The following is a 25852-nucleotide window of genomic DNA, read 5'->3' as shown; positions in this document are numbered from 1 at the left end:
CCGGTTACAGATGTATGGTCTTTCTCTAACTCTGCGGCCAAGGTATCATGAGAAATGTGGCACGTAAAGTCAATCTGAAGAATTCATTGCTGTTTTCCTTCAGGATATATTCATAAGATAACAAAAAATACACTGCTGCAATAGAGATTATATAACAGAGAAAGATAAAAACAGTTTGTAGAAGGATGTGAGCTCAAGCTTCATGACATGGAATCATAAAGGAGGTCAGAAGGACACTTCTTATTCTAGGGATTTTTGTCCTTTTTTTCCTTCTGCTTTTTTTGCCCTCCTTTCCTTTTAAGTATCAGCTGTTGTCAGAGACAGGGTTCTTGTATGGGTGAATCTCTGATCTCAACCAGCATGGTAGCTCCAGGCCAGTTAAACCAGAGACGTACAGCAATGGGGATAGAACTTGACATTTTGGGTTTCAGAAACCTCCTCTTCTCTATGAACACAGGCAGGAAAAGGGTACAGAGAAGTGCAAAAAAATAGAAAGGAAATTCAAGGTGGTTTTGGTTTTTTTAAGAACTTGAAGAAAAAAAGATGTGAAAAAAGTTTTGTTCTGAAGCCTGAACCATTCCACAAAATGAGAAAACTTTTGGGCACTTTTCTAATGGTCTTGCCAACATCCTGAAACAGTTGTAGTGAGGTGTGGGAGAACAGTGTGTGAGCGTAAGGAAAAAAGGAGAGAAGCATCTGGAAGGAAAATAAGACAAAATCCCATACAGGTCTGAACTGACATCTCCACAAGTGGTACTTGTTTGCATGTGATTTTTAAAGAAACATGAGATCCCACTCCCCATACCCTTGGAGAAAACATGATTACAGATGCATGGAGCATTTGCTTTCCAGCCCCCAAAGAAATGACATGACTGTTGATTTCATGCTATTGAAGAACACAGCACATTTGCAGAATATGCTATCAAAAAGATTGCGTAGCTGGATCTATATAGGCATACCACCTCGGCAGATTAAAGGGGTGCTGCCAAGGCCGAGGTTAAGAATTGATCTACTTTGACAGAAAATCCCAAAAGGAAGAGTTTTAACCTTTAGGATTCTTTCCATCTATTCGGTTTCTTCAAACTGATTGCAGCTGTCACCAGAAATAAAAACAAAGCAAATGAAATGAAACTCTTTACAACTTATAGTTAGGCAGCAATAAATAAAACATCGTTCAAGTCCAGTGCAAGTTTTTCCTAGTCTTTTACTAGCTTTACTAGCTTTTTTTTTTTTAGCGGTAGCCATCGCTTGGAGAAACCTGAATAAATGGAAAAGGTGCGGGAATGTGTCTTGCAACAATTCGGCATTTTTAGTGTTTACTGTTGATTTGCCAGAAGCCAGACGGAACCGACAAAGTGGGTCATTGGGTTCAGTGTACTGTGATTATTATTTATACAGAATCCAAAGTGTACAGAGCACCCCTTTGGGCATATAAAAGTTCATGCTTCAAAGAGTTTACAGCCTTCAGGGCTAATAATATTATTGCCAGTAACATCTAAGCTGTATATATTTCAAAGCTGCTGTTGCTAGTTTCACGATTTTATTGCATATCTCACCCTACCTGATCATTGCAAGTTCTGGAGTACTGTGATGAGAAAAGGATCTTCAATTTCCATTTAAAACACCAAACCAAAACAAACCATTTTGTCTCTGGACAAGAGCATGAAATTGTATCCTGAACACAGCAGAGTGGTTCAAAGGCCAACTAAACAGCAAAAAGAAAGGTGCTTTGTTGTGGTTTTTCTCAATGCAGTTGGCTAAGAAGATAATGAGGTTTCTAAGATTCCTAATTAGTTATGGGGAGGAAGGACGAGAAGAGACATGCTTGTGAAACTTGGGCAGTGTGATTCCACTTTTCTCCTCAGGCCATTAAAATTTGTGATTTTTTAACAATAACACATTTTTTGGATGTGTTGCAGTCAATGATGTCCTCTTCCTAAGAGTGCACTCCAAACTGGTTCTGCACTTCATGCAGCAACATGTTCCCTGTTGGGCACAAGGTCCTCTCTCAGGGATTTCTTCTTTTGCCTCTGCTCCTTTCCTCATCTGTTAATACACGGACATAAAGTGATTAAACTCATGACATTGAGATCTTGGGCAGGCAGCAAAGTACGGAGGAGCTCTTTTGCATTCAATGTGTTTGCCCATTGGGAGCAGTCCATCCAAAAATGATCAACACTGCTCAGGCTTCTGATACTGACTGGTGGCAAAGAAAAAGAAAAACACGAGATGTGAATGAGGTATATGCCAATATTTATCTCCCAAAAGTAAATGGGCAAGTACCTTAAATAAAGGAACATGTTCACAGAAATTGTGAGTTATTCCTTCAATACCTCTGAAGAGGCAAAAGGTTAAAAAAAATTGCATTATCGTTTGTAAAATCCTTGGCTGAGTTACAAGTAAGTGACTGAAGTGATGGGTTTAATTTGGAAGTTGTGGTCCTAAACAGGGTTAATCCTTCCGCTGCCTTCCCCTCCTCTCTCTGGTGCTGGTTCTCACCGTTGCAGAGAACACAAGTGATTGCTGGGTGATAGAAGAAATACTGCCGGGTACCAGTTTTTGGTCTGGCAGTGCAGGCAATTGCATTGTCAAAAATCAGAGCTTTCTTCTAGATCCTCTCACAAAGCTTTTTTCCCCTCTCCCTTGTCCAAGTGACACTAAATTAAATAAATGTAAAAACATGAATAGCAAAGAGATGCCAAGGCCCAACTCCATTACAGCTGAAAGGGGTCCAACTTCACTGATTTCAGTGGCAGCACCAGATTTATTCCCGTATCAGTAAGGGATGAACTGGACTGAGATAACTTCTGCTTATCACAGCAGTTTTCCTCTATGAAGGCAGAATTAGATGGAGAAAAATCAGCTGTCTGTTTTTAGGCTTTGCTGGGCTGATAATACAGCTAATGTTTTAATGAATTCAGAGGATGCTTTCTTTTGATTTAACCTTCCTTACTTTATTTTATTACGACATGTATCTTTGGCATTTGGTGAAGAGGCATTGTAAATGTGAGAACTAAGCAGCTTGTTAGATAACATCTTTTTTTTTTTTTCTCTTTAGAAGATTAAACTGAGACTGTTCTACCTGATGCCAGAATAGATGTAACCAATCCTGTATCCTTTGCATGTAGGTCAGTCAGAGGGACAATCCGGCACTGGATCCCATTATCCATGGGTTGAAGGGCGTCGTACATCACGGTAAGTAGCTGCTTAAACTTTCTTCTTGCCAGGAAGGGGAGAAGGGCAGGAATTGTTGTCCTTAAGGGATCAGGTCACCCCTGGAAGGACGTGGTGAGCCTGCACATTCCTCATTTGCTGATGTTTAAGGGCATCACAGCCATTATTTGACTGGTAAAGATCGGAGTCATTTGTTACCTGAAAATGGGTTGGGGTTAACTATAAACAATTTGTTTCTTTTCAGTCAGTGCTCTAGAGTGTGTAAGTTATCAATCAAAACCTACTACAATATATCATTCATATTAGTCCTTCGAAGGCAGCGTCGATGCTCCACTCCTGCTATTTATCTTCTGTTTGCTCTAAAAATACTCCTCTCTGAAGTTTCTATTTGTTTATAAATTATTTGTCTTTCAAATTTAGGGAGCTGATAATGAAACAGAAAATTAACTATCTGTGAAAATTAATTAAACTTTGCAGCAGATGAACATCTTTCTAATGCTGACATAAATACGATCATTCGGCTGTTCTGATGCATATAAACCTATTATCCTTGAACTTATAGCAGGTACTGAAATAAATATTAATATATTTTATACTTTTATAACCAGTTTTTACTTAGGAATTTTCCTGAAACCTTATCACGGGTAATGCATCATTAGCAATGACATCAAGATGCTCCAGTTCCCAAAGTACTCTTGTCAGGTTTTAATATAATGATTTGTAAAGTTTTAATAATCTCATTGTAATTCAAAAGGCATCTGCTGGAATGGTGCTAGGTACTATAATAAATCTCCGTCCCATCTATAGTGCTGTGATAAAACATCTTTGCACCTTTTCCGAGGATTGTCTTTAGACATTAGCTAGTGCTGTAGAGCTTAACAAACATTTTTTTTCTCTTGACTGCAAACCTAAAACTAGTTGACAGTGTTAGATTAAAACAAATAGGATTTTGGATTAATTGCTCTACTTTCAGAGTCATTTAACATTGCAACTGGGAACACCAATAAATCCAATGAAAGTGAAAAATAGGGGTTAAATGATAACATACCATAAAGTCCTTCATTTAGAGAATTTTCCATAGGTGTTGCTATTTATAAATTGCAGTGTTCTGCTGTGAAATAAAAACAACACACTGAGCTGAAAAACTGTGTTGTTTTCCACAAAAATAGATGTTATTATCTAGCTCCCACCGGGTAACAAAACATGCTAGCAAAAATAAAGTGAGGACGACTTGGGCTGTGAGGATTTTTCAGTGGCTGTGTAATTTGACACTGAAGTTAAGTTGCCATTTAACTGGGCCGGGATTTCTTTTTGGCTTTGTTTTCTACCTGCCCTCTTTTCCGAGACTCTCAACCCCCTGCAAGCACGACAGTATTTTAGCCATCTCATCGTTGTTTTTTCTCTGCTCCCTCTCTTGCTCCTTGCTGTTGCAGCCAAAATAGCCACTGGTGGATAATCATACTGATGTCTCCTAAGAGTATTATTCCATTCCCAAAAATAATTGTTTGGGTAGGATGTGACACGGTCCTGAGGTTGTGATTCCCTGACCGCATAATGATTAGTCCGTCTTGGTGCTGCCTACCCGCAGCAAAATCTGGGTGGATAAAAGGCATTTATTTTTGTTTTGCTCACAATACACAGAAGGCTGCTAGTGTTTCAAGTAAAGGAAATCGCTTGATATATTTCAATAGCTTGTTTCCTTTTCAAAACATTAAGGAAGAAAAAGAGGAAAATCTGGCTTTCCTTCCTGTTTCAAAGGCCCTGATTAAAGGCCTTTTCTAAGGCTCTTTTGGTGGCTGGAGTAAGGGAATTTCCTCCTACAAAGTAGTTGTTCAAAGAAATTGTTCTCTTCAAGTTAAATATTGATGGAACGCTTCAGTGAAGAATTCTCCTATCGTATCTCTCTTTTAATGTTATTATATAGCATAATAGTAAAGATGTGAGCTTTTATTCCAGACACCCTCGTTTCTTTTCTCCATGTAATTTACTTACATCTTGCGTGAGCACATTTTTATGAATTTATCGGAAAAAGTTCTTCCTGCCTTCCATTTGGCTGCATTCAACTGGGACCCTAAGGCAACACAGACTTTTTGGCTGAAATACAGTGGAAAACTCTTGTGGTTTTTGGACAGAGTGGTTGGATCAAGCAGGGAGCCAACAAAAGGAGCTGGAGAAAGGCAAAATTGAAACCTTAAGTTTCTTTGCATTTTATAATATTTCTGTGCCTGCACTGGTTTTAGGTGATCATCAAAATACAGAGGCACACGCCTATAATGTAGAAATCAAGAATATATATGAATGTTGAGATAACCGCCTTGCTTTAAAATTAGACCATGTTCGTGTATCTCGGCTGGCTGGAGAGGTCACCGGCCCCTTGGCTTTGTTCCTCCCATGTGCCTCATCTCAACATGACTATTGAAGTAAGATTTCCTTGGCTTTCCATATCCCTCTCCCTCCAACCGGCAGAGCATCCTTCCTGAGTTGTGCTGGACAGTCACTCCTTCCTCACAATCATTCAGTTTTCAAAGAGGAAATTACACACCCACACGAACACTCATCCTCATTTCTTCACGTGCCTTCTGCTGGTACTAGAAGGTTGCTCCTGTATGGGGACCCCACCCTGCACCACGCAGTACAGGGCACCCGTGCTGGCCCTACCGCTGCTGGCAGTATAGGGCACTATCCATGCTGTGTTGGTGACGGCTCCAGTGACCTTCAGTTAGACGTAGGGATGATACTGATGAGCGGAGAGCTGTTTTTTCACTTTTCTTGCATAGCTTTTTGGTTTTTTTCTGTGAAGTTCGCATATTCTTACTGTGCCCTTCCAGGGGTAAGCGAATGATTTAAGTGTCAGAAGGACTTTCTGTGGAAGCGAAAACAATTTTTGCTGGAGATTTCGTCAGGGATTTGAATTACTTACTAATTTGATGGAACATAAATAATTGTGCCCTTCACAGTGTCACCAGCTTAGTAACAATGCTGGAGGAACGCACGCATAAAAATCAATACAGGCTTAGTCGCTGCTCGGAGTTTACTTTTTTCCCTCATCTCCAGGCATAATTTTGTAGAATCTTAATGCCACATTAAGCTTAATTTTACATGAGCAACCGTATAAAGTTTCTTAGCTGGAAGGAAAACCAGTGATGTACCAAACAGCCTAACAATGTTTGGATCAATGATAATGCTTTTCGGTTTGCCCCGCATCTTCCCGGTGAACAGTACGTTCCCATCACATCAGTGCTCCTCAGCACCCGCATCCGCCCGCACAGAGCATTGTAAAGGCACAGGAACGCCAAGGAGGCTCTTTTCAGAGCTGTCAGATGCCTGTTGCTGATTTTAAAATTGCTTTTGGTTCTGTGCTCTGCCAAGGATTTGTCACACCTCCCGCCAGCGAAGTGCCTGCTATTCTCGCTCCTGCTTTCCCTGCCGCGAGTGTGTGTCTGCCGCGGCGCCCGCCAGGGACTGGCAGCTGGGAGCCGGCAGCCCTCTCCGCAGAAGGGATGGAGAACGGGCAGGCGTGATGCGAATCTCCTGACGCCAGCTTGCTGGTGTCTTTCACTTCTGACCGCTGAGGGTTCTTTTTTAGCTCCTCCTCAAAAGCTCTTCTCATCATCGAAGCTGGTGGGAGAAGTCTCCAGCAGTGCTGGGGCTGGTGGGACGATGCACATCCTTAGTTGAAGTTGGATCATTAGGTGAAGTAATAAAGTCATCGGTGCCTGGTTGCACTTGCACCACATGTGGCCCAGTTGTGGGGCTGCAAATCAGACTTTTCTGCCTCTGTTTTGCTGCCGATGTGCTCAGTGGGTGCCCTGCCCTGAGCCCCTCTCTGCTCCTCGTCCTTCCTCGTGATGCTGAGGAGCACGGGGCAGGATGGAGCTGCTCTTGTGCAAGGGCTGAGGCAGCTCCTGAGGCCCCAGAGAGAATGATTATGCCCTTTCGGGAATAGCAGAATGTCAAATACCAGGTTATGTCTTAAACAGTTGATTTGCATTAAAATGGCTACTAAAGCTTTTGTCTGCCACATGCTTCAGCAAGATCTCAGAGGAGCACCTAGCAGGATGGAGCTATTGGACAGAAACATTGCTTTTTCCCACCTCTGCTGTCTTTGATTTGCCCTTTTTAGTACCATTTTGTATGTAAGCCTCTTAGAGATGCCTTTTCCTTGTTCTTACCAGCTGCCTGAAAGGAGTTAAAATGAGTCTCCTTTCCCGATGCCAGTCCTGAGGGCAGTGCTGCAGGCTGTGCGGCGTTTGCCCTCTGCCAGCCTGGGCACAGACACTCCATGCAGTCCTGGTTTCCCCTGCAGGCAGAGGGTTGTCAGGGGGAGCAGCAGGCTCCCGTGCTGCCCCAGGTCCCTGGAAAGTCTTACATGGTGATGGAAACCATGTTTTGTTGCTCTGTCCTGTTCTCTGTGTCTGTCACCACGAATCTACACGGATCAGCAGAAAATTATTAGCAAAGCACAAATAAATTATCACAGCAGAAAAGCCTCTATTAATGTCACAAAAATGGGGCTCTTATTCCCTTCCTTGTCAAAAGTGAGCACTGAAAATCAAAGTGCAGCCAGATCAAAAGCTTAGGTACAAAGTGAATCGATGGCATCTGTTGCTTGTTTGCGAACATGGGGTGGGGTGAGGGGAAGAGAGGAACCTTTGTTTATTTGAAAGGGAGTTTGAAAAAAAAAATCTTGCTTTCTTCTTCTGCCTTTGTGTTATTAAAATGCCATAACTTAAGCTCAGCACGGAGCTTAATGTGATCTTGAGTCTCCCTTGAGATGGGTGAGAGGTGTTCAGGCAAGTTGGTGGTGACCACCAAAGTTTCAGGGTCCGCTGGGGAGACTGTATCAAAATACAGTGGAAACAGAAATGCTTTAATAACGAAAAAGGATGGACAATAAATATGTTACACATCTCTGCAGCTGTCCTAGGCAAAAAGGCAGTGAATAACCTGTTAAAATAAATCAGCACTAAAAAGGAAGCAATCCAGACAGTGTTAGTTACCCTGTGGATCTATCACACCAGAAGGCATAATAACAAGAAAACACCATTAGCAGCATGACAGGTTTTCTCTTTTGTTTTTAACTTTAACCATAACACCACCTGACAAGCTGTTTGCTTTCTGTACCAAATATCCAGGGGTTGTAGAGAAGAAAGGCGGGGGAGAGGGGTGAGGGTGAGATGTGCTACCATGGGACCCTGTCTTTTAAAGTAAAACTTTGAAGAAAGCAGTAGCCCAATTTGGAACAAGGAAGGCCATCAAAGGGAGAGCAGCACGATGTGTTAAACTGAGAAGGAAATGTGGAGGAGCATTTCTTTGTCCTCAGGGATGATCTGGATATTTTCTTTTGTTTTCTGATCTCTTCTTGTGTTCACAGTCAGAGTAGCCGTGTGAAAGGGGCCAGGACACGATTGCTGTGCAGCAAAGGGGAGGAGGAGGGAAGTGGGAAATGAAGATGAGAGCAGAGGTGATAAGTTCACACCTTTATATAGGACAGCTCTGTGCACAGCTGCAGGGGTCTGTATCATTTAAAAGAATAAATGATGGAAGTGTTGAAAATCTCTGGTCCTTCACTGGTCTGCTCTGTGGAAAGCAGTGCTGGTCACGGCTGAGTAAAGACCGGCGAGCTGACATAAAATTAATATATTGCACAGAAATACTAATTCAAACTAACAAAAAGAAGATTGCAGGGATGAGAACTCAAAAAGTTAAGAATTAAGCTTGATGGTGAATGTCAACAAAGCATCTGCAGGGGGAAGGAGCTGGGTGCTTTGCTCGTGGGTTTTGAGGACGTTTGCTGAGAAGAGAGGGATGGTGACATCTGAGAACGTGTGGTTTTGTTCTGGCTCCGCTGGACCAGACATGAAGAGCCCGTGCTCCTTTGGCCGCTTCTGCCTCACTTCACCCTACCTCTGCCAGGGTCCAGCTTGCTCCAGGGATCCTCTTCCCCTCTAAACTCCTCATCACGGTTTCGTTTTCCTCCTGTCACTGGTGCCCATTCTGTTATTTGTTAGTTTCTGTGTCCCTGCAGCCTTGTCTCCACACGTACCTCTGCCTCCAGTTAGGTTTTGCGAAACCTGGAGAGGTCTCACCCCAGTCTAGAATTGCCGCTCTGCCAAGCCCTGCATCAGCAGTATTTAACCATTAAAGGTTCAAAATTATTTTTTACTTCTTTAAAGAGTGAAGACCTCATCTCCCCAGCTAACCCTTTTCATCCTAAGCTGCTTTAAGAAAGGGAGTGAGAAAAATTAAGCCTGAGACTGACACCTGGCATGGAAATGTTCAACTTCAATATCATTTTTTCTTGCAGGGAAGACTTGTCTTTTTTTCTTTCCTCCTGTTTTTTTTGTATCACTCACTGGTTGTCTCAGACTAAATTAGTGTGCAGGACTATGTTATTATCTTGTTCCCTTCCTCCCTGCCATGCTGTGCTTTCTGTGTCCTTACGGTTCCTTACATTGTTCAGCAAAGGCACTGGTTGTTAAAAAACTAAATAAAAGTGAGAAAAATAATTGCACAATAAATGACAAGAATTACCCTGAGTACAGAGGACTGTCAGAAACTGCTCTTCATGCTGGATTTACACTCATCTGCTGATCTTTTTGGTTAAAGTAACATATAATATTTGTAATCTCATCGTTAAAATCACCAGGATGAGTCTGGTCCCTGGCTCTGGTGTGCAGCGTGCTGTATCTGGGGAGTTCTGCCTCGGCGGGTGTGCAGCATGGTGTCCTTTTGATTATTTTTGTGTGCTTGCTTTTTAAATGTTTGAATGCAGAAGCTTTAGAATGATTTGGCTCATTGTGAAAATGAAATTGGCAGTAACATTGTTTAACAAATTTGGGAGAATTTCAAAGCTCTTTGTATTGGTATTGCAGATTTCAGTTATTCAAAGTGTAGCTGGGTAACGTTTCCACCTATCAGGCATTGCACATACGTTAATTTTGGAAATAAGCTCATTTTAAGATATTGTTTTCAATGCAGCCAAGTTCCTGTTTTCTTACAGAAAAGCATGATGAAAGTCTCAAAGCATTCCATGAGATATAAATGGACTTGGCATATAGTTATTTTCTTGTGATCTCCAATCCAAGTTCCTGTTAGATTTAAAAAGGGTTTTGATCACCGATAGTTGTGTGCTGTTTACCTGCATATCTCAAGAAGCCTTTTACTCTGCAGTGATTTGGTTAAAATTCAGGTCTGTCTTTATCTACCGTTTTACAGAATATATTTTTAGTAAGTCAGTCTTTGAACTCCAAACTGATGGCTCTTGCAATATAATATTTGTTGGCATCAGCTTGTAAAAACTGCAGTAGTTGGTGGCGATCCGCTACTGGTATCTATTTTAAGATCTGATTTTTTCCTCTGCTTGGAAAACTATTGTGCACAATTCAGTATTAGTTCATATCTACTGGTGATGCCTTGACAAATAAAAAGTGTAAATAGGTTACCTTTTAAAAGCACGCCTTTGGCTTGGGTTGTACAAAAAATGGCCCGTGCAAAATAGTGAGGAGGTTTACCAGCCCAAACAAAGAATATACTGGACATTACTTTTCAGATTGCTGTTATGGGAGGTAGGCAGGAATATTGGATCAGAAGGTCAAATATATTACCAGCTGGATCTGTTAAGTCTTCTTTGTGAATATAAGAGTTAAAATACAATATTGTCCTTTTATGCTGTGGAATACTCAATAGTTTAAATGTCACATTCATCGTCTTAATTGTCAACAATGAATCTGTGGTACTTGCTAATTTTTCCTCGTAAAAAAATACTTTTTTACGAGCCTTGGTGCTGTAAACAAAGAATCGCTGTTTGTTAACTGTCGATAAAATCGGCTGTACTGCGTTAGTGGGGCCTCTCAGAGGGTGTTGTGGGTGCTGCTCTTTTCTGCATCGCCTAGGAGTGGTGGCCGCAGCAGAATATTTGTGGTTGCATTACCCAGAGGAATTGCTCCCTAGTTCAAAGGCTTGTCATTAGGGTCATGATCTCTGGGGTTCCGGATTCTTGGTTGTTTCTTTTTCTGCCTGGGTGCCCGACTACATTTGGGTGCTGAGATGGGAGTGAGACGAGGAGCGGCAGAAGAGACTGCTTTGGTGTGGGGCTCTGGTTTATGCATAAGAACAAGTAGGTGGTCGTGGATCGGTTTTGCAGCATCGGTTGCAGTGGTTCACAGGTATTTGCCGGTGAACGCATGTTTTTACTGGTGCATTTCGTTGCTTTGGTCTCTCAGTTCTTTCCCAGTACCTGTCAGCAAATGCCGTCTTGTAGATCATCTAGTTCCCAGCCTTGTCCACTTTCTGCCTCCTAGAAAGGCACCCCGCTCAGTCTGTTCCCAGCCTCCTGGGCACAACTCGTGCCTGCCCCAAGCACTGAAAATGGGAAATAGGAGCTGGTCATAAAAGACACTGTAGAAAGGCTTGATATTATTTCCAACCGTGTTCTTTCCCATTTAGTAGGAATTATACGTCTACTTGTATGTATGTATATACATATAAAATTTTTCTACCCTATTCAGTGAATGCTATTGCCTAGCTGCAAATTATTCTCCTTACAGTTTTACCAACTGCAATAACCGATTTAAGGTTTGAAATTTTTAAAATGACGTGACTTCAGAACCCCATTTTCAAAAATGTTTCAAGCTCTTAGGAACATAACTTCATGGCATTTACTGTTTCTATATGCTCTTGAAGGATAAGGGAGGTAGACTCCTGAATTTCTAAGTCCCTTTTTCTTTAAGCTTCACTTGAAGATCTGTTTGTGACTCTGGTTTCTAAAACTCTGCGCCATGCGTCTAGATAGAAGGGATACAAGTGAATTATCTGTTTTTCAAAAGTTATTAAAGCATAATCAATTGATTACCATCTATTTTAGTAGTCATTTAATCCAATTATATGTATTTTTTAATTTTAATCTTTGGAATTCATTACTGAAAACTTACAGCGTTGCTTGTAGCCATGAAAAATTAGATCGAGTACACCCTGCCCTACTTAAACTGGGTATTAGCAAAGCTACTTTTTCCTCGAGAACTATTCTTTTTCGCAGCTGACTGAGACTTTCCAAATGCTTAGGAAAAAACCCTCCCTAATTGATAACCAAAATTCAATCACACTCGGATACTTCCAGTTTGCATTCAAATAAGGTATTTCTCTGTCTAAATAAGCTTCCCTTGGTTGATTATTCATATTGTAGTTCAAAATGTTTAAAAATGAAAGACAGAGTTGGATGAAATGTAGACTACTTAATACAGTGTGTATTTAATATAAAAGTCATGCATTATTCATTTTTGCAATTTGAATAACTTTGAATTTAGCATCCCTGTTCTTCATCTTTTCCTTTGATGAACAATTAATTATTAAAATATAATATTGTCAGCATATGGCACAAAAATCCTTGAAAGTGGAAAATGGGCTTCCTTCTGCCATCCTTTGATAAAGGGATATTCCACATTCTCAGTTTCTCACGGAGTGTTTATCCGGCATCTTAAGCGATTCCATCATTCTAAATAAAAGGTTATAAAAGTTAAAAATAGTTAAATTGTTAATTTTAACTGAAACGTCTTTTTCTTAAATGCAAGAGGAAAGCTCTTTTCAGAACGTGCCTCTGCCTGCCATCTATTTCATGCGTAGTCGTCGGCTGCTAATGCAAAGGGGATGGTTTGCATGTTCAAATACTCTTTCGGATTCATAGCGGTCCGCTGTGTGCTCAGCTTCCGTATAGAGAGAGGCAGTTTTTTAAATAGCAAACCCATGTCGTTTCGCTGTGAAGGTGTGCGTGTGCTGCATTTGGAAACCAAATCCTGTGACTGAGTTTGCAGTTTTTCTAACCAATTTTTCCTGCATAAAAATAAGCCAATCAAATTAAATACGACCTTTTGCTGTGATTATGACTTCTTGATTAGAATCTCTTTGAACTTTGGCCAATCATATATATTTTACTATTTATTATCTAAGCACGCTTTTTTCCCAGAGGTATGCTATGAAGAGGAAAAAATGTGGTTTATTTGTTTCCTTTCTGGAGATGCAGAACTGGTTGGTATCTGCTTGGATTAGAAGGAAAGAAAATGTTAATGAAGAGATTGCAGTATTCTGTTACAATGTATACTTTGACTTTAATAGAATTACTCATTTTTTGGAATGCTAAAGGCTATGAAAACATTGCACACCTGTTGATATTGTGCAGAAGAATAGAACATGTCTGAAGTGCATCATGTATTTGCACCTTGCAGCAGCGGTGGAGGAAAAAAGTCCCCCTGATTATCAGACTGCTGCTGAGAGGTATAGGCAGCTCTTGATTTTATCAAGGCTTCTAGAAAGCTGTGGGATGCTGTGGAAGTGAATTCTGCAGACTTCATCCTTTTCCTTTTGATTTTGGAAGATGTGTGTGTCAATCATCAGCCTACCTTCTTCTCCGCTCTGCTGCAGGGGGAGCGGGCTTGCTTAGCAGCTCTGATGAGACACACAGAGCAGAGTTCCTGCTACCCAAGTGTGGACTCTTGTTTGAGGCACGAAGAATACAGAAAGTGAGGAATAGAGATGTATGGGAGAGCCTCGCGTGTCGGCGTGCCCTGAGGCAGTGAACACCTTTGCACAGGCTGAGAGGGAGCTTCGGCCTGTGAGTCAACATAAATTGCAGAGGATAAATGCTCGGGGATGGCAGGGAAATTGTCTTGCCTGCAGCTGTTCCCTCCTTTCATTTACTTATTTTTCTTTACAGTGTTAAATATTACCAGCTTGTCACTGTTACTTGAAGCTAAATGCTTTCAGTGCTTAGGTTTGTGTTTCAGCCTGTCCAAGGAGCTTCTCAGAGGAAAGAGTTTGTCCCCAGACTGTTGGACCCTGGGAAGGAGTTTCTTGGACTAGGGAGAAGAGGCAGCGGGTTTACCCCTGGAACATATTTCTGGTGCTGTACTGACTGCACCCAGCAGCACCCCCGGCAATGCCGGTGTGTCCGGGTGCAGGCAGTCCCCAACAAGCACTGGCTGGATGCTGCTTGGAGCACCACGTTGAGCTTCAGAGGTGCCCTGCAGCCCTGCTCCTCAGCTTGTCCCCCTGGCAGCTCCTGGAGAAGTTTGGCTGAGCAGCATGGCTCTGCCTCCTCCATCTCAGCAACTCATGGAGGGATTGACCCCACTCCTGCATCCCTTTTCCCCGGTGGTGGGGACGGGACAGATACGCTACCCGATGCTCTTTGGTCAGGCAGCAGCAAGCAGGACCAGAGGGTCCTGGCCATGTCCTTGCTGGGTCTTGGTGAACCCTCACTGACATCAAGCTGAAGAGCCATTTACTGAGTGCTGAAACCACTGAATACGGTGTTATCTCTATGCTAACGTAAACCAGTGGGATAACAAGGGCATTTCACACCTGCGTGCCTTCTGAATATGAGTGTGCGTGTTTGGTATAGGTTTGACTAGCATTTTGGCTGCTCTTTTAATAATCAACACATCAACTCTTACAGAGCCTTCCTGATAGGGTGTTTTCATCTTTCATTTTATATATATATGTATCTATGAGATAAAATATGTTGTTGCCATTACACCTTGTTAGGCTGCCTATCAATGTGATGTCTGTTTTAAAGATGCATGAAAAAAAAAAGTGTCATTCTCCTTGTCAATCTTCCCTACAGAGAAGGAGACCTTTCTGGATCCCTTTGTGCTGAGGGACCTTCTGCCGACATCGCTGGGGAGTTACTACCGCTACGCAGGTTCTCTGACTACTCCTCCGTGTAGCGAGATCGTGGAGTGGATCGTTTTTCGGAAGCCCGTTCCCATTTCTTACCATCAGGTGTGTTTATTTTGTTAGTGAAGTCCATCTCTTGATTTGCCCTCTTGAAGACAGTGTTTTCAAAACCCGACATTTTAATTTTGAGAACAAAAATGTTTCTGTTGACAAAAAAGGAAGTGTCGGTGATTTTTATTTTTTTTCTTAAGTAATATTGTTTCTGAACATGAGCCATCAGTCTTAAGAAGACAGTACAACATGAAACCCAGTTTCCTTTCAATGATTTATTTGGTATTGTTTTTGTTAAGATTAAATTAAGCTATGGTGTAAATATTTATATGGCGTTCCTTTTTATTCTTTTTAATTGAAACTTTCTTTTCAAAGTAAAGAGAGCGATTTCAGTTCTCTCAGATTTAGTAATTTGAACTAATTACATTAGAAAAGACGTCTTTCCATTAATTCTCCATGCTTAACTGTTTTTATAACACAGTAAAGCTGCCATTATGTGCTTAGAGAGCTGGTGCACAAATCTTTAAAATTAGCACATAGCAGCTTTTAATGCAAATAGACGCAATGTCTGGGATTTGTCTGGAGAAGAACGCTCCCGATAAAGTAATGGCTAGATGGAGTCACTTGTTTACCAGTTAAGTGTATTTTGACATTGTAAGATTGTTGTGTTTAGAAAGCCATCCCGCTGAAGTTAGTCTTTCCTTTTATTCATCTGGTGTAAGCCACTAAAAACCAAACTTTTTAAATACACCAATTCTGTAAAGCAGAAGTGAACAGTTCGCTGGGTGATGACGACTGACAGGTGCTGGTTCTCAAAGATTTCAAAAGGGTGGTAGGCAATCACCACCCCCCTGCTCCAGGCTTTTTTTTCAGGTTTTCTAGATCCCATTGATTATCCCGTGGACTCTTTCATCTTTATTTTGAAGTGCTGTGTTCAAAACCGCTCACAGCGGTTCACCTGGGGTGCTCCTGTGGCTGAGGGACATGGCAGGATTCATGTGTCCGGCCACCCCATTGGCATTATTTTGCCTTTTTTCACAAAAGTGTGACATTATTGCCCATGTTCCGTTCCTGGTCAGCAGGAACCCCTTTGCTCGAGGCTTTCCCCGGGTGCTCTCTGGCAGTGCTGAGCACATCACGCGATCATGCAGCCCACGGCTCTGGCCGAAGCCTGGGACTCTTTGCACATGGTCCTGGTTGAATCGGACCCTTTGTTTTTTTCAGGCTATTTCTCTGATTGTCGAGATCATTTTGAATTCTGTCCTTGCCTGCGGGATACTTGCAATCCCTTGTAGCTTTTCACTACATCAATAAGTTTACTGTTTATTATTTGGTAGCTGCGAGGCCTGGCCCACGCTCAGTTTTATACCCTCTATACGCATCAGGTGGGTCATGACTTCATTTTTTCTTTTTCTTTTTTAACAAATGCAAATAAACTGGTAAATACCAATCATGGCCATCATTCTAATGGTAGAAAGGTACATTATCCTGGCATAGCTTCTTTCCGTGCTGTGTGGTAGTAACTGTGCCAAATGAAGCCTTTAAAATTTGGCGTTGTGCTGCTTTATGCATGCATGTGCGGTTGAAGGGATGGGAATTCTGTGTATAGACAGACTTTCATTGATACTACAACACAAGTGGAATAAATAATAGTATTCTTCCCCTTGGCAGCTCTAGATGGGTGTATTTTAAGAGCCTGCCACCCTGCCATTGCTATGATTATTATTTGTTCCTCTAACAGAAACGGTGCAACGTAATCCATTGCCATAGTTTAACCTTCTTTATCACAAACCCCATGAAGCAGCCTGTAATCCCAGAGGAGGAAAGTGATATTGTTTAAGCTTTGTTGCTGTTCCAATTAAATCCTTGCTTTTGTGCAAAATACCTTGTTGTAAAAAGGACAGTACTGAAGTGGTCCATTTGAGGAGGCTTCTCTATTTTATTCTCAGTGCTCCATCATCGTCATCTTTCCTGATAATTAGACATCAAAACAGGACAAGCCGTGTCACCCTGCAGATGCATTGTAAAGCTAAGTGCATTCAATGACCCAAAGCACGGCATTATCTCTCGTCATGCATACCTCAGAGTATCTCATTGTGCTTATAACGGTTTCAGTATTTTTAATTGCCATTTGTATATCCAACCCTTAGAAAACTGTGCACATCAGGCTTTAATGGTTTGCAATTACACGACTCGGAGTTTTAGATCAGGTTTCCCTGTATCTACAATAGTCTTGTAACAGCTTTTCATTTCTTCTTCTGAACGGGGAGATCTTGTTCTCCTTGAAGAACATGAATGTAGCTCCTTGACTGCAGCTCATATATTAATTTTTTTTTTTTTTCTGGCAGCTGTAGATAAATTAATTTCTTATTTGTGGTAGATAATATTTTTATAGTAAAAATGAAGTTGAAATTACTTATACATACTACAACACATAAAAAGGGGAAGTTTAAAAATCATTTGAATTGGCAGTTGTTAAAATGCAATTATACCTCCCCAAGGTAGCACGGCAGAAGAAAATATTTTAAAAGTTCTCTCTGAAAGTTTAAAAATTCAATTAATGTCATGGAAGTGTAAGCCTAGAGACTTGACTTCAGAGAAGCAGTTGCTACCCAAGTTCTTGAGCTTTTATAAAGTAACCTTAAGCCCTGTTAGTTGGCTTCATCAAAACTACTTCCAGTGCATGAAGTGCAAGAGATACGTAAATATTCACAAGAGTTTTGGTCTGTGCTTTCATAGAAGGGCATAGCAGGATCACGTGTTGGATTTTTTTCTTAAGACAGAAGTGTAAGATAATAGTCCCTTTACCCCTTTTTTAACCCGTCTGCCAATGCTAAGAATTAGGAAACGGGTTTCAAGATTTTTCAAGATGTTTTTCTGAAGAATCAGAGAGAGAATTGCAGCTGGAACCAGGGAATAGGGCATTCATCTAAGATGCGAAAGAACCCCAAAACCAATCCAAGTTCCACCATGAGTATCTGTAAGGCTGGGAACAGTATCCGAGCTCTCTGCCTGTGCTGGGAACTCCTCACTGGCTGTCACCCCTCCCTGCTGGTCACCTGTTGTCCTTCTGCCTCAGTTTCCCTGCTTGTACAGTAAAAGTAGTTGTAATTAGGGGGAAGCTACTGCTAAAAATGTACAAGCCTGGGTTGTGCTGTTACCTTGGAGGAGTTTGCCTGTAGCGGGACTCATTCCCCTTGGGTTTTGTGTTTTAGCGCAGAGCTGCCAAACTCAGGATTAGAGCTGTGAGGTCCATCCTTCCTCCCTCCCGCTATCCACGTGCTGCTCCCAGTGATAATGTTCCTCTACACATCCCCATTAGCCAGCTCAACGCACCACCCGCTCCAAGGGGACTTACTGTTGAAATGAAATGTGTAAAAATTGACTTTCTCCTGCCCTGGGGGTGAGAGAAGTTGTACAGCTGTAAGCCTAATAACTAGGGCTGTCGCGCCCAGCAGACTGGGCAAGCTGGGCAACAGCAGCAAAGGGGGGTTCACATTACTGGTTTGAAAGGAAATTAAATAATGGTAGTGAGTGCCCTTTGGTTCAGTGGAGAATGCTCAGCTGCTCTGTTACAGCTTCCTTTGATTATTTTTATCAGTACTATCAACTGAGGCTACAATGGCATTTCCCAGTTGCAAGTTTCAGGACACTCAAAAGCTTTTCCATAGCTTTTAGAGCACATGCACTTAATGAAAAGGGTGTAGCTTTCGAAGTGACCTGTCATTAAGCTATGAGCGTAATTCAGGTCCCTTTTTAAAGTCTTGGGCCAGATTCTGTACTCCCCAAATCCGCACTATTGATATATGTAATTGATGTTGATGTAAACACTATCAGGACTGAATCCTTCTCTGCTCTGTCTTGCTCAGTCTTTCCAGCAGCAACATAACTAATTCTAGTTCTTGACCTGAATGACAACAAGCTGTTGGTAAATGCTATACTGACCTTGGTACCTGTGAGAAAAACATTAGCTGAAAATACTTTCACCTTAGTTTGCTAGAAATTCCTTTCTAAGAAATACTAAGATATGAAGTAACAGGAAAGTTTTCCAATTACAGTTCTTTCTTACAAGTTAATACATTTTATTAAAAATAGCTCAGATCTAAATCCAACAGAGGAAACTTATTCCCAGAGGAGTATATGCTAACTGTGCCTAAATACATTTATTCTGTGTTATTTTTTTCTCATCCTGTAGTTATGTATCAGAGGGAGCAGCGGTTGGTAGGGAGGTCAGGGCCCTTGGAGCTGGCTGTCCTGAGATTGCTCCGCTCTGCTACTGACCTGCTCCTGGGCAAGCCGGCTCATGGGTTCGAGTGTCCATCCCGTAAAGGTGTGACAACTGCAGTGACCTTCCTGCAGGAGTGCTGCAAGAACTGGCTGTGAAGCTTAGCCTGGCAGCTAAACTTTGTAAGGTATTCAGAGATAAGGTACGGTTGCCCTGTCCTGGAGAAGGCTCTTGGCGTGGAATGACCTGGAAGCACTTTTTGATGCAATTCCATGAAACAGAATGGTGCCAGCGGTGAGGAGGGTTTGGCATGGCTGTGTTCACACACAAAATCCTTCCAGACGAGGGGTCGAAGGGCAAATGTTTCCTTGCCCACGGCAGACGTCCACAGGTTGCTAGAAGGCCTTCTCCCTTGTTGGACAGGATAAGCACTGTGCTGAGATAAGACGGTTGGCAGTGATTTCAGGGGGCAGCCGGACTTCCCATGTGGCTTATCAGTCTTGGCATCAACATTTTACTTCCTGCCATTTTACTTTCTTATCAGCCATCCAGATTTCACCACATTGTTTTTCTAATTAATGTCCTTTCTCTCCCCTGCCATGATGGCCGCCATCAGCTGGAGGCGTTCTACTCCATATTCACCACTGAACAGCAAGACCACGTCAAGTCCGTGGAGTACCTGAGGAATAACTTCCGACCACAGCAACGCCTCAACAACAGGAAGGTGTCTAAGTCTGCCGTGAAGGATGCTTGGAGCCAAGATATGACAGACATCTTGGAAAATCCACTTGGCACAGAAGCTTCCAAAGGTAGATTACACTTAATGAGTTTTGTACTTGACTAATAGGAGAATTTTTTTGGTTTGCTTTGTCATCAAATGGTGTCGAGGAGAGCTGTGAGCTACCAAAGAAATAATGCGGGTTATGCAGGCATTCCTTGTTGATATGCGTCAATAAATTAACTAATCCTGTGGGTGCCTGAAATTACTGTGAAACTGTCACAAGGTGCCGTGGCAATAAAGCTCCAGAATATGTGAGTCTCAAACTGGCGATGTCCCTGTTTCTGCCGACTCGCTGTAGGGCCTTAGCGATGCCTGACAAAAGGGAAACATGAAGGAACAAGGCCAGAGGTAAAATTTTGGCCCCATTAGCACTGACTCATTGGTGTCTGAATGAAAATGGAGTATCCAGATGTTTTTAAGGGTTTCATTTTTACAGTAACTAGACTTTTGAAGAACCGTCGACCTTTTATTTTAATTCAACGTTTTTATCAATTGGTTGGTAATGGTGACGGGGGGAAAAAAAAATCTTCCTTATAGGCAGGTGATTTTCTACTGTTTTGCTGAAGTGTTTCATGTGCCTTTTTGTAGAGCAGCTGGCGCTTGCTTCTGTCAGACACTGGATAATGAGCTGGATGGAGGGGGGTGGGAGGGAGGTTGCAGTCGTTGCCTTGGCACAGACAGCCCTGGCTGGAGGAGCATATCAAAAATTCTGAGAGAAATGTGTACTGGATAAAATAAGACTAGAAATAAATATCATTTACTACCTTGATTTGCCTTTATTTTATTGAATGGTGTTATTTATAGGTAGGAGGGACGACGTGTACTTCCCAGTCTTCAGTCTGGAGAAGTGCTTGGTGCTTTACCAGTGCTGGGTAAAGAAGAGAGGGGCAGTTTGCCAGAAGGAAGCAGCTAAGCAGATTTACAAGCGTCCCTTTCGTACCTGGCATTTTCACCTGGCCAGGCACAGAACACATAGTTTTTAGAGGATATGAATCATGAAAACAGCTGCGTTCAGCAACCTCACCCTCCCAAGAGTGTGCTGGAAGAGTGTGTTTCTCAGGGCTTATTATTCTGTGAGCGTGCTTATTTAGATATATATATAATATACACGTACACAAACCTCATGTACATTAAAGGCAGCCTTGGGACAGAGAATTTACATCAGAAGTGAGAAGGAGATCTTGGGGAATGAAGAAACCCTGCTACGCTCTGATGCTCTGGCCTGCAGTTTTCAATCAGTGTTTTAACAGCAACATGTGTCAGTATTTATTTCTTCAGTTATATCCTGCGTACATATTACTTACCCAGAACAGTGATGAAAGTTAATAGGTTACGTTATGTTAAAAGTGACAAAACTGACTAGTTTTTATTTTGAGTGCAGCCAAGGTACCTCTGGTACATGTGGTATAATATTCAAGAAGATTTTACTGCTTTGGCCACATGCCTGCATATTCCTCGCCTCACTGGATGGTTTTTAAGATTATAAAAATGCTTTAGGTGATTTTCAACGCCAGAGTAAATAGCTGAAACCCACAATTTTGACAGAGTGTTACAAACGCTAAGATCTGTAGTTAAAGCTCTGATCTTGAAGTTGGAAGTGTTGGTACCGAAGGAGCACTTGAATAACTAGAAAGATTCACATTGACTTTGATCTTTAAGAACTCTAAGGCCCAGAGTCAACCAAGCGCACATGGCTTAGTTAACATGACGTGAGCCGGTCTACAGGAGCAAGGGAGCTGCACAACCGTTATTCCACGTTTAGATAGCTCAGTCCCTGGGTACTTGGCACCGTACAGGCTTGGGGACTGATTTCCCGAGCAGGTTCTCTCTGGGTCATCTCCCATCGTGTCCAGGTACTGTAATGCTCTGGATTCATACCTGCCTGGGAATTTGAGCTTACGACACGCTCAAGAGAGACCCTCAGGTGGGGGACATGCATTTCTTGTGATCTGACAGCATTCAGCATGCCATCTAATGCCAGGGATGATGCTAGAGTCAGTGATTTTTTTTTCCCTTGAGCTTTTGCTTTCGGAGGCTAATGGCTGGGCAGCCAGTCTTTTTGTACCGGCTCTGTCAACTTGTCACTTTTTGGGTTGTGTGCACACCAGGGGACACTGAAAATAGGTGCATTTTTTTCATGAACTTAAAAATAAATAGGTTGCTGCAGTGTTGCTAACACAAAATGGATTGTAGCGTATCCTCCAAAGGTTACAGGGATGAGTTATAGCTGTTCCAGAGATATAACAACGTGGATGTTTCTGGCCCCTACTTTGACAAAGGTGAACAGTGATGATGTGCCTGGTCCGCTGCACATTCTGAACTACTGACATATAAATAAAATGAGTTGAAGTCATAATACTTGAGTGAAAGCAAAACCTATTGTTTATTCAGCTAGTAAATACAGTACCTCTTTATATAGTGTCATTCATGCAAAAGTACTGAGGAGCCGAGTGCACAGAGCGCTTCTCGGCCAGACGGTCTAGCATACAAATATAGGAGTGTAGGGTTAGCATAACAAATTTATTTTATGCAGATTCTTCTGCACACCTCATGGCTGCATCTCGATGCTTTCCACATTGCATTAAGCAATGTGACCAATGGCTGTCACATGTTGGCTCCCGTCTACCCGCCCCGTGCTTAGATTTGTGGGTTTTAGAAAAAGGCAAGGTCACGAAAATGTGTCTTTTACTTGCTGCAAGGTGATATGGTTTGTGATGGTCTTCAGCTCTGAAGGGGAAGTTTGGGTTTGTTTGTCGGTGTGAATTTTTGCAATTTGTTTCCTCTGTCACACTCTATTAAGTCTGTGGGCAGTGCTGCTAATCTAGAAAACAGTGTAGCGTTCGTTATGTAAGCCTTTCTTATTTTGGAGGAAAATGTGCCCAGAACAATTTGCATAATGTTCAGAATAATTTTCAGAATTCCCCGGTGAATAGGGAATTTCAGATCAGCACAAAGCGATGCAGCGATGCGGTTGTCCATTGACAAACGTGCCATCCTGAGCAGTTTGGCACCAAACAGGAATGTCTGTTCTCCCAGCTATCAAAGCTATCTCAGGTCACAGAACCGTGACCAGTAGCATAACCTGCAGATACACTGGAGGAAAACTATTTCTCACTTTATGCCAATTCTCTGAGTATTTCTTTAGCAGAGCCCGGGAAGTGGTGGCATTTGGTAAATAAAATGCGTTCTGGGAAAGGCTATTTTAGGTCAACCCAAACTGTCAGTGCATTTGGATCCATTTTGTTAGCCATTATGAACGTTACCAGCCTTTTGTTTTGCAGTTACTCTCCTCTCCCTCCTCTTTTATAAAGAGGCAACGAAGGGAGGGCTAGTGTTTTCAATCACCAGAAAACAAGATGGTGAAAATATTTCAGCTAATTTGAAGTAGTGTAGAGGGCTAATTTTTCACTTGGGAGTGAAAACTCCGGTTTTCTTTTGTGCTAGTATTTAGCAGGAAGAGTTTTCTTTCGTTCCATTATCTCATTCCTTCTGTTGGCAAAAGCTGATTTAAAACAGTTCTCTTGAGGACCGCTCGTATGGCTGGAATAAAAGCATACACATAAGACCTCTGTTGAATCAGAGCCCATGAGCTGAGCTTAATTCTTAAGTTGACCCTGGAGCTGTTTTAAGAAACCATACAGATCATCTTTAAATATCTTATTTCTGAAATATACCATTCAGGTTAAATGCTGTTCAGCTATGTAATTGTAGCAACTGGTGGACTGATAATAAACCATCATACAACACTATTTTTTAAGAAGATTAAACTTTCAGAGATTCAAATGGATCATGCTGTTAAATCATGCAGATCATCAGGCCTGTAAAATTTAAAAAGAGGGCTCATCAGTGTTTTGCAAAGTTAGAAGTTCTCCGTACAAGCTTATTAAACGGGGAATGTATTTGTAAAATATTCATCAGATACTGTAAGTATCAGTGACAGTGGCAGTGTTTGATTTTTCACACATGACCATGTTAAAATTGCTTCCTTTCCTCTCTGGCCTGTCCTCTGTGGCTCAGGACTGTGTTGCTCTGTCACATCGCATACTGTGCTCCTGCCTTTTTGTGGGCTGCTTTCAAGCAGTTGTGCTAGAGGGATTCCTAATTATTTATCAGTTTACATTGCTCTTATCAGAGTACATTGCTCTTCAGGGACAAATAGACAGAATTCTTACATAGAAGTCCATCCAGTTCAAGGACCTGAGTCTGCATGTTCCTTCCTACTTTGACATGTTGTCCCATCAAGCACAGATGGATTTACAAAACATCACCTCCTTCAGTAAAGGTGTAGGCATTGAAGCTCGGGAGGAAAAGGTGTTTCATTTCCTTGTTTTAGGTTGTACCCCATGTGCAACAATATTTTCCCATTTTATTTTGCTGCTGATTAGGACCATCAAACGTCGTTTCTTTCTCTTTATGGTTTTTAACGCTGGGGAAAAAAAACCCAAACCTTTAACCTTTCTGTCTCATTAAACGTGCTGCAAGCCTCACAACACTTAAACAAGCATCCCATGTGAGGGGCTCTTGACATCAGAGTTTTCTTTCACAGATGCCTGATTACTTCCCCAAAGGTGTCTGATTACTCTTTGCTGGAGTCTCAAATGATGCTGTTTCCCATCAGTGGGAATTCGCCTTAGAGTACCATCTCTAATTATGATCCTAGACTAAGTTAAATAACAAGCAGTCATAAATTCACTCTAGTAAAACTTACTTAGCTTTGGACTCTAAATTAACAGCTGGGACGTTTCTCTAGTAGTGTACGGGCAATCATTTTCCGTACTGTTCTTTGTTAAGCGGTAGCGATACGCAGTTTGGAAGTCCTTGTAACTTAATGCCACTAAAATGTGGATAGGAGATATTTGGATTGGATTTTCCCTCCCGCGTGCCTTGCGCTGGAGGCATGGCTCCAGCTATCGACCTGCAGTCAAAGGCACAGCACTGCTCAAGCAAAGCAGTTCAGTTCATATTCACTATTTCACGGCCTCTGACATCAGAAATGAAACTAAGGCCTCCTACGAGAGTATTGCCTTTTCCGCATCCTTGCGTTGGAGTGCACCTCCGCTGCAGCAGCATCCCAAGTTCTGGAGAGTCAGTGCAGTGACATCATCATTTGGAGGCCGCTAGTTTAGAGCATTGGCGGCAGTGTTTCTGAATGAGAACAAGCTATTTGTCTCATTTATAGCCTCGGTTAGTACTCCTAGTAATTTGTTTTTGCTTTCTAAACGCCCGTGTTTTATGAGGACTCTCTCCAAAGAACTTTGCAGTCTCTTCGTACCCTCGGGTTCTCTCTGGGAGGCCAAGAAGAGCGTTAGGCAGAGAAGTTCGGCTCTTGCAGAATGTCATTTATATATTTTAGTCAAACCTAAATGACCACAAACCTAAATTACCAAACTTAAATACTCTATAGCAATAATCTGTCCAAAACAACAACCTAGTAAATGTAAATTCAAAATTATACACAATTGAAATCTTAACTTGGGATTGCTAAAACAAAATTATAACTATTTATTTTCTTTAAATATCTCAGGGAAAATGACAATAAGCAACAACCTTTTAAAGTTAATTGACAATATGTTTACCATTACAGTTGATGGTTTTGTCCTTTGGAAGAATCTTGGAAGATTTCTTCATGGATTAACAACTCCTTCCCAGTTTACTTGGATAATTAGACTTTTCCTACTTTCCTTTTTTATTTCGTTTTTTCTTGAAGATTATCCTTTCCCGGTTCCATTCCCCTTTAAGCAGGTCAGCGCGCTGCTACGGCGTGCTGGTGCAGATGAATCTGTGTATCATTAGCAGGATTTCTGTTGGTGCAGCGGACTGGCTCGGTGCGAAAGGTTGCACTTGAGGGTGGTAACACCCTGCTGCTAATTGCTTGCCCTGCATCTTCTTTGCACTGTGGACCTGCCCAGCTGCCCGAAGCCTCCGTGCACCAAGCAAACGTACTCACCTAT

General features: G+C 41.9%; 1 protein-coding gene across 1 annotated transcript in view; it reads left to right on the top strand.

The window, feature by feature from the left end:
• PTPRG (protein tyrosine phosphatase receptor type G) overlaps positions 1–25852 on the top strand; it is a 410943-nt gene that overhangs the window by 294502 nt on the left and 90589 nt on the right. The window contains exons 6-8 of the mRNA XM_063347764.1: positions 3129–3195; positions 14792–14949; positions 19737–19929. Coding sequence (XP_063203834.1) covers positions 3129–3195; positions 14792–14949; positions 19737–19929 — 418 coding nt within the window. The remainder of the gene's footprint in view (positions 1–3128; positions 3196–14791; positions 14950–19736; positions 19930–25852) is intronic.

Source organism: Chroicocephalus ridibundus, chromosome 10 (assembly GCF_963924245.1).
Source record: "Chroicocephalus ridibundus chromosome 10, bChrRid1.1, whole genome shotgun sequence".
Classification (NCBI taxonomy): domain Eukaryota; kingdom Metazoa; phylum Chordata; class Aves; order Charadriiformes; family Laridae; genus Chroicocephalus; species Chroicocephalus ridibundus.
This window is presented reverse-complemented; position numbering and strand designations above follow the sequence as displayed.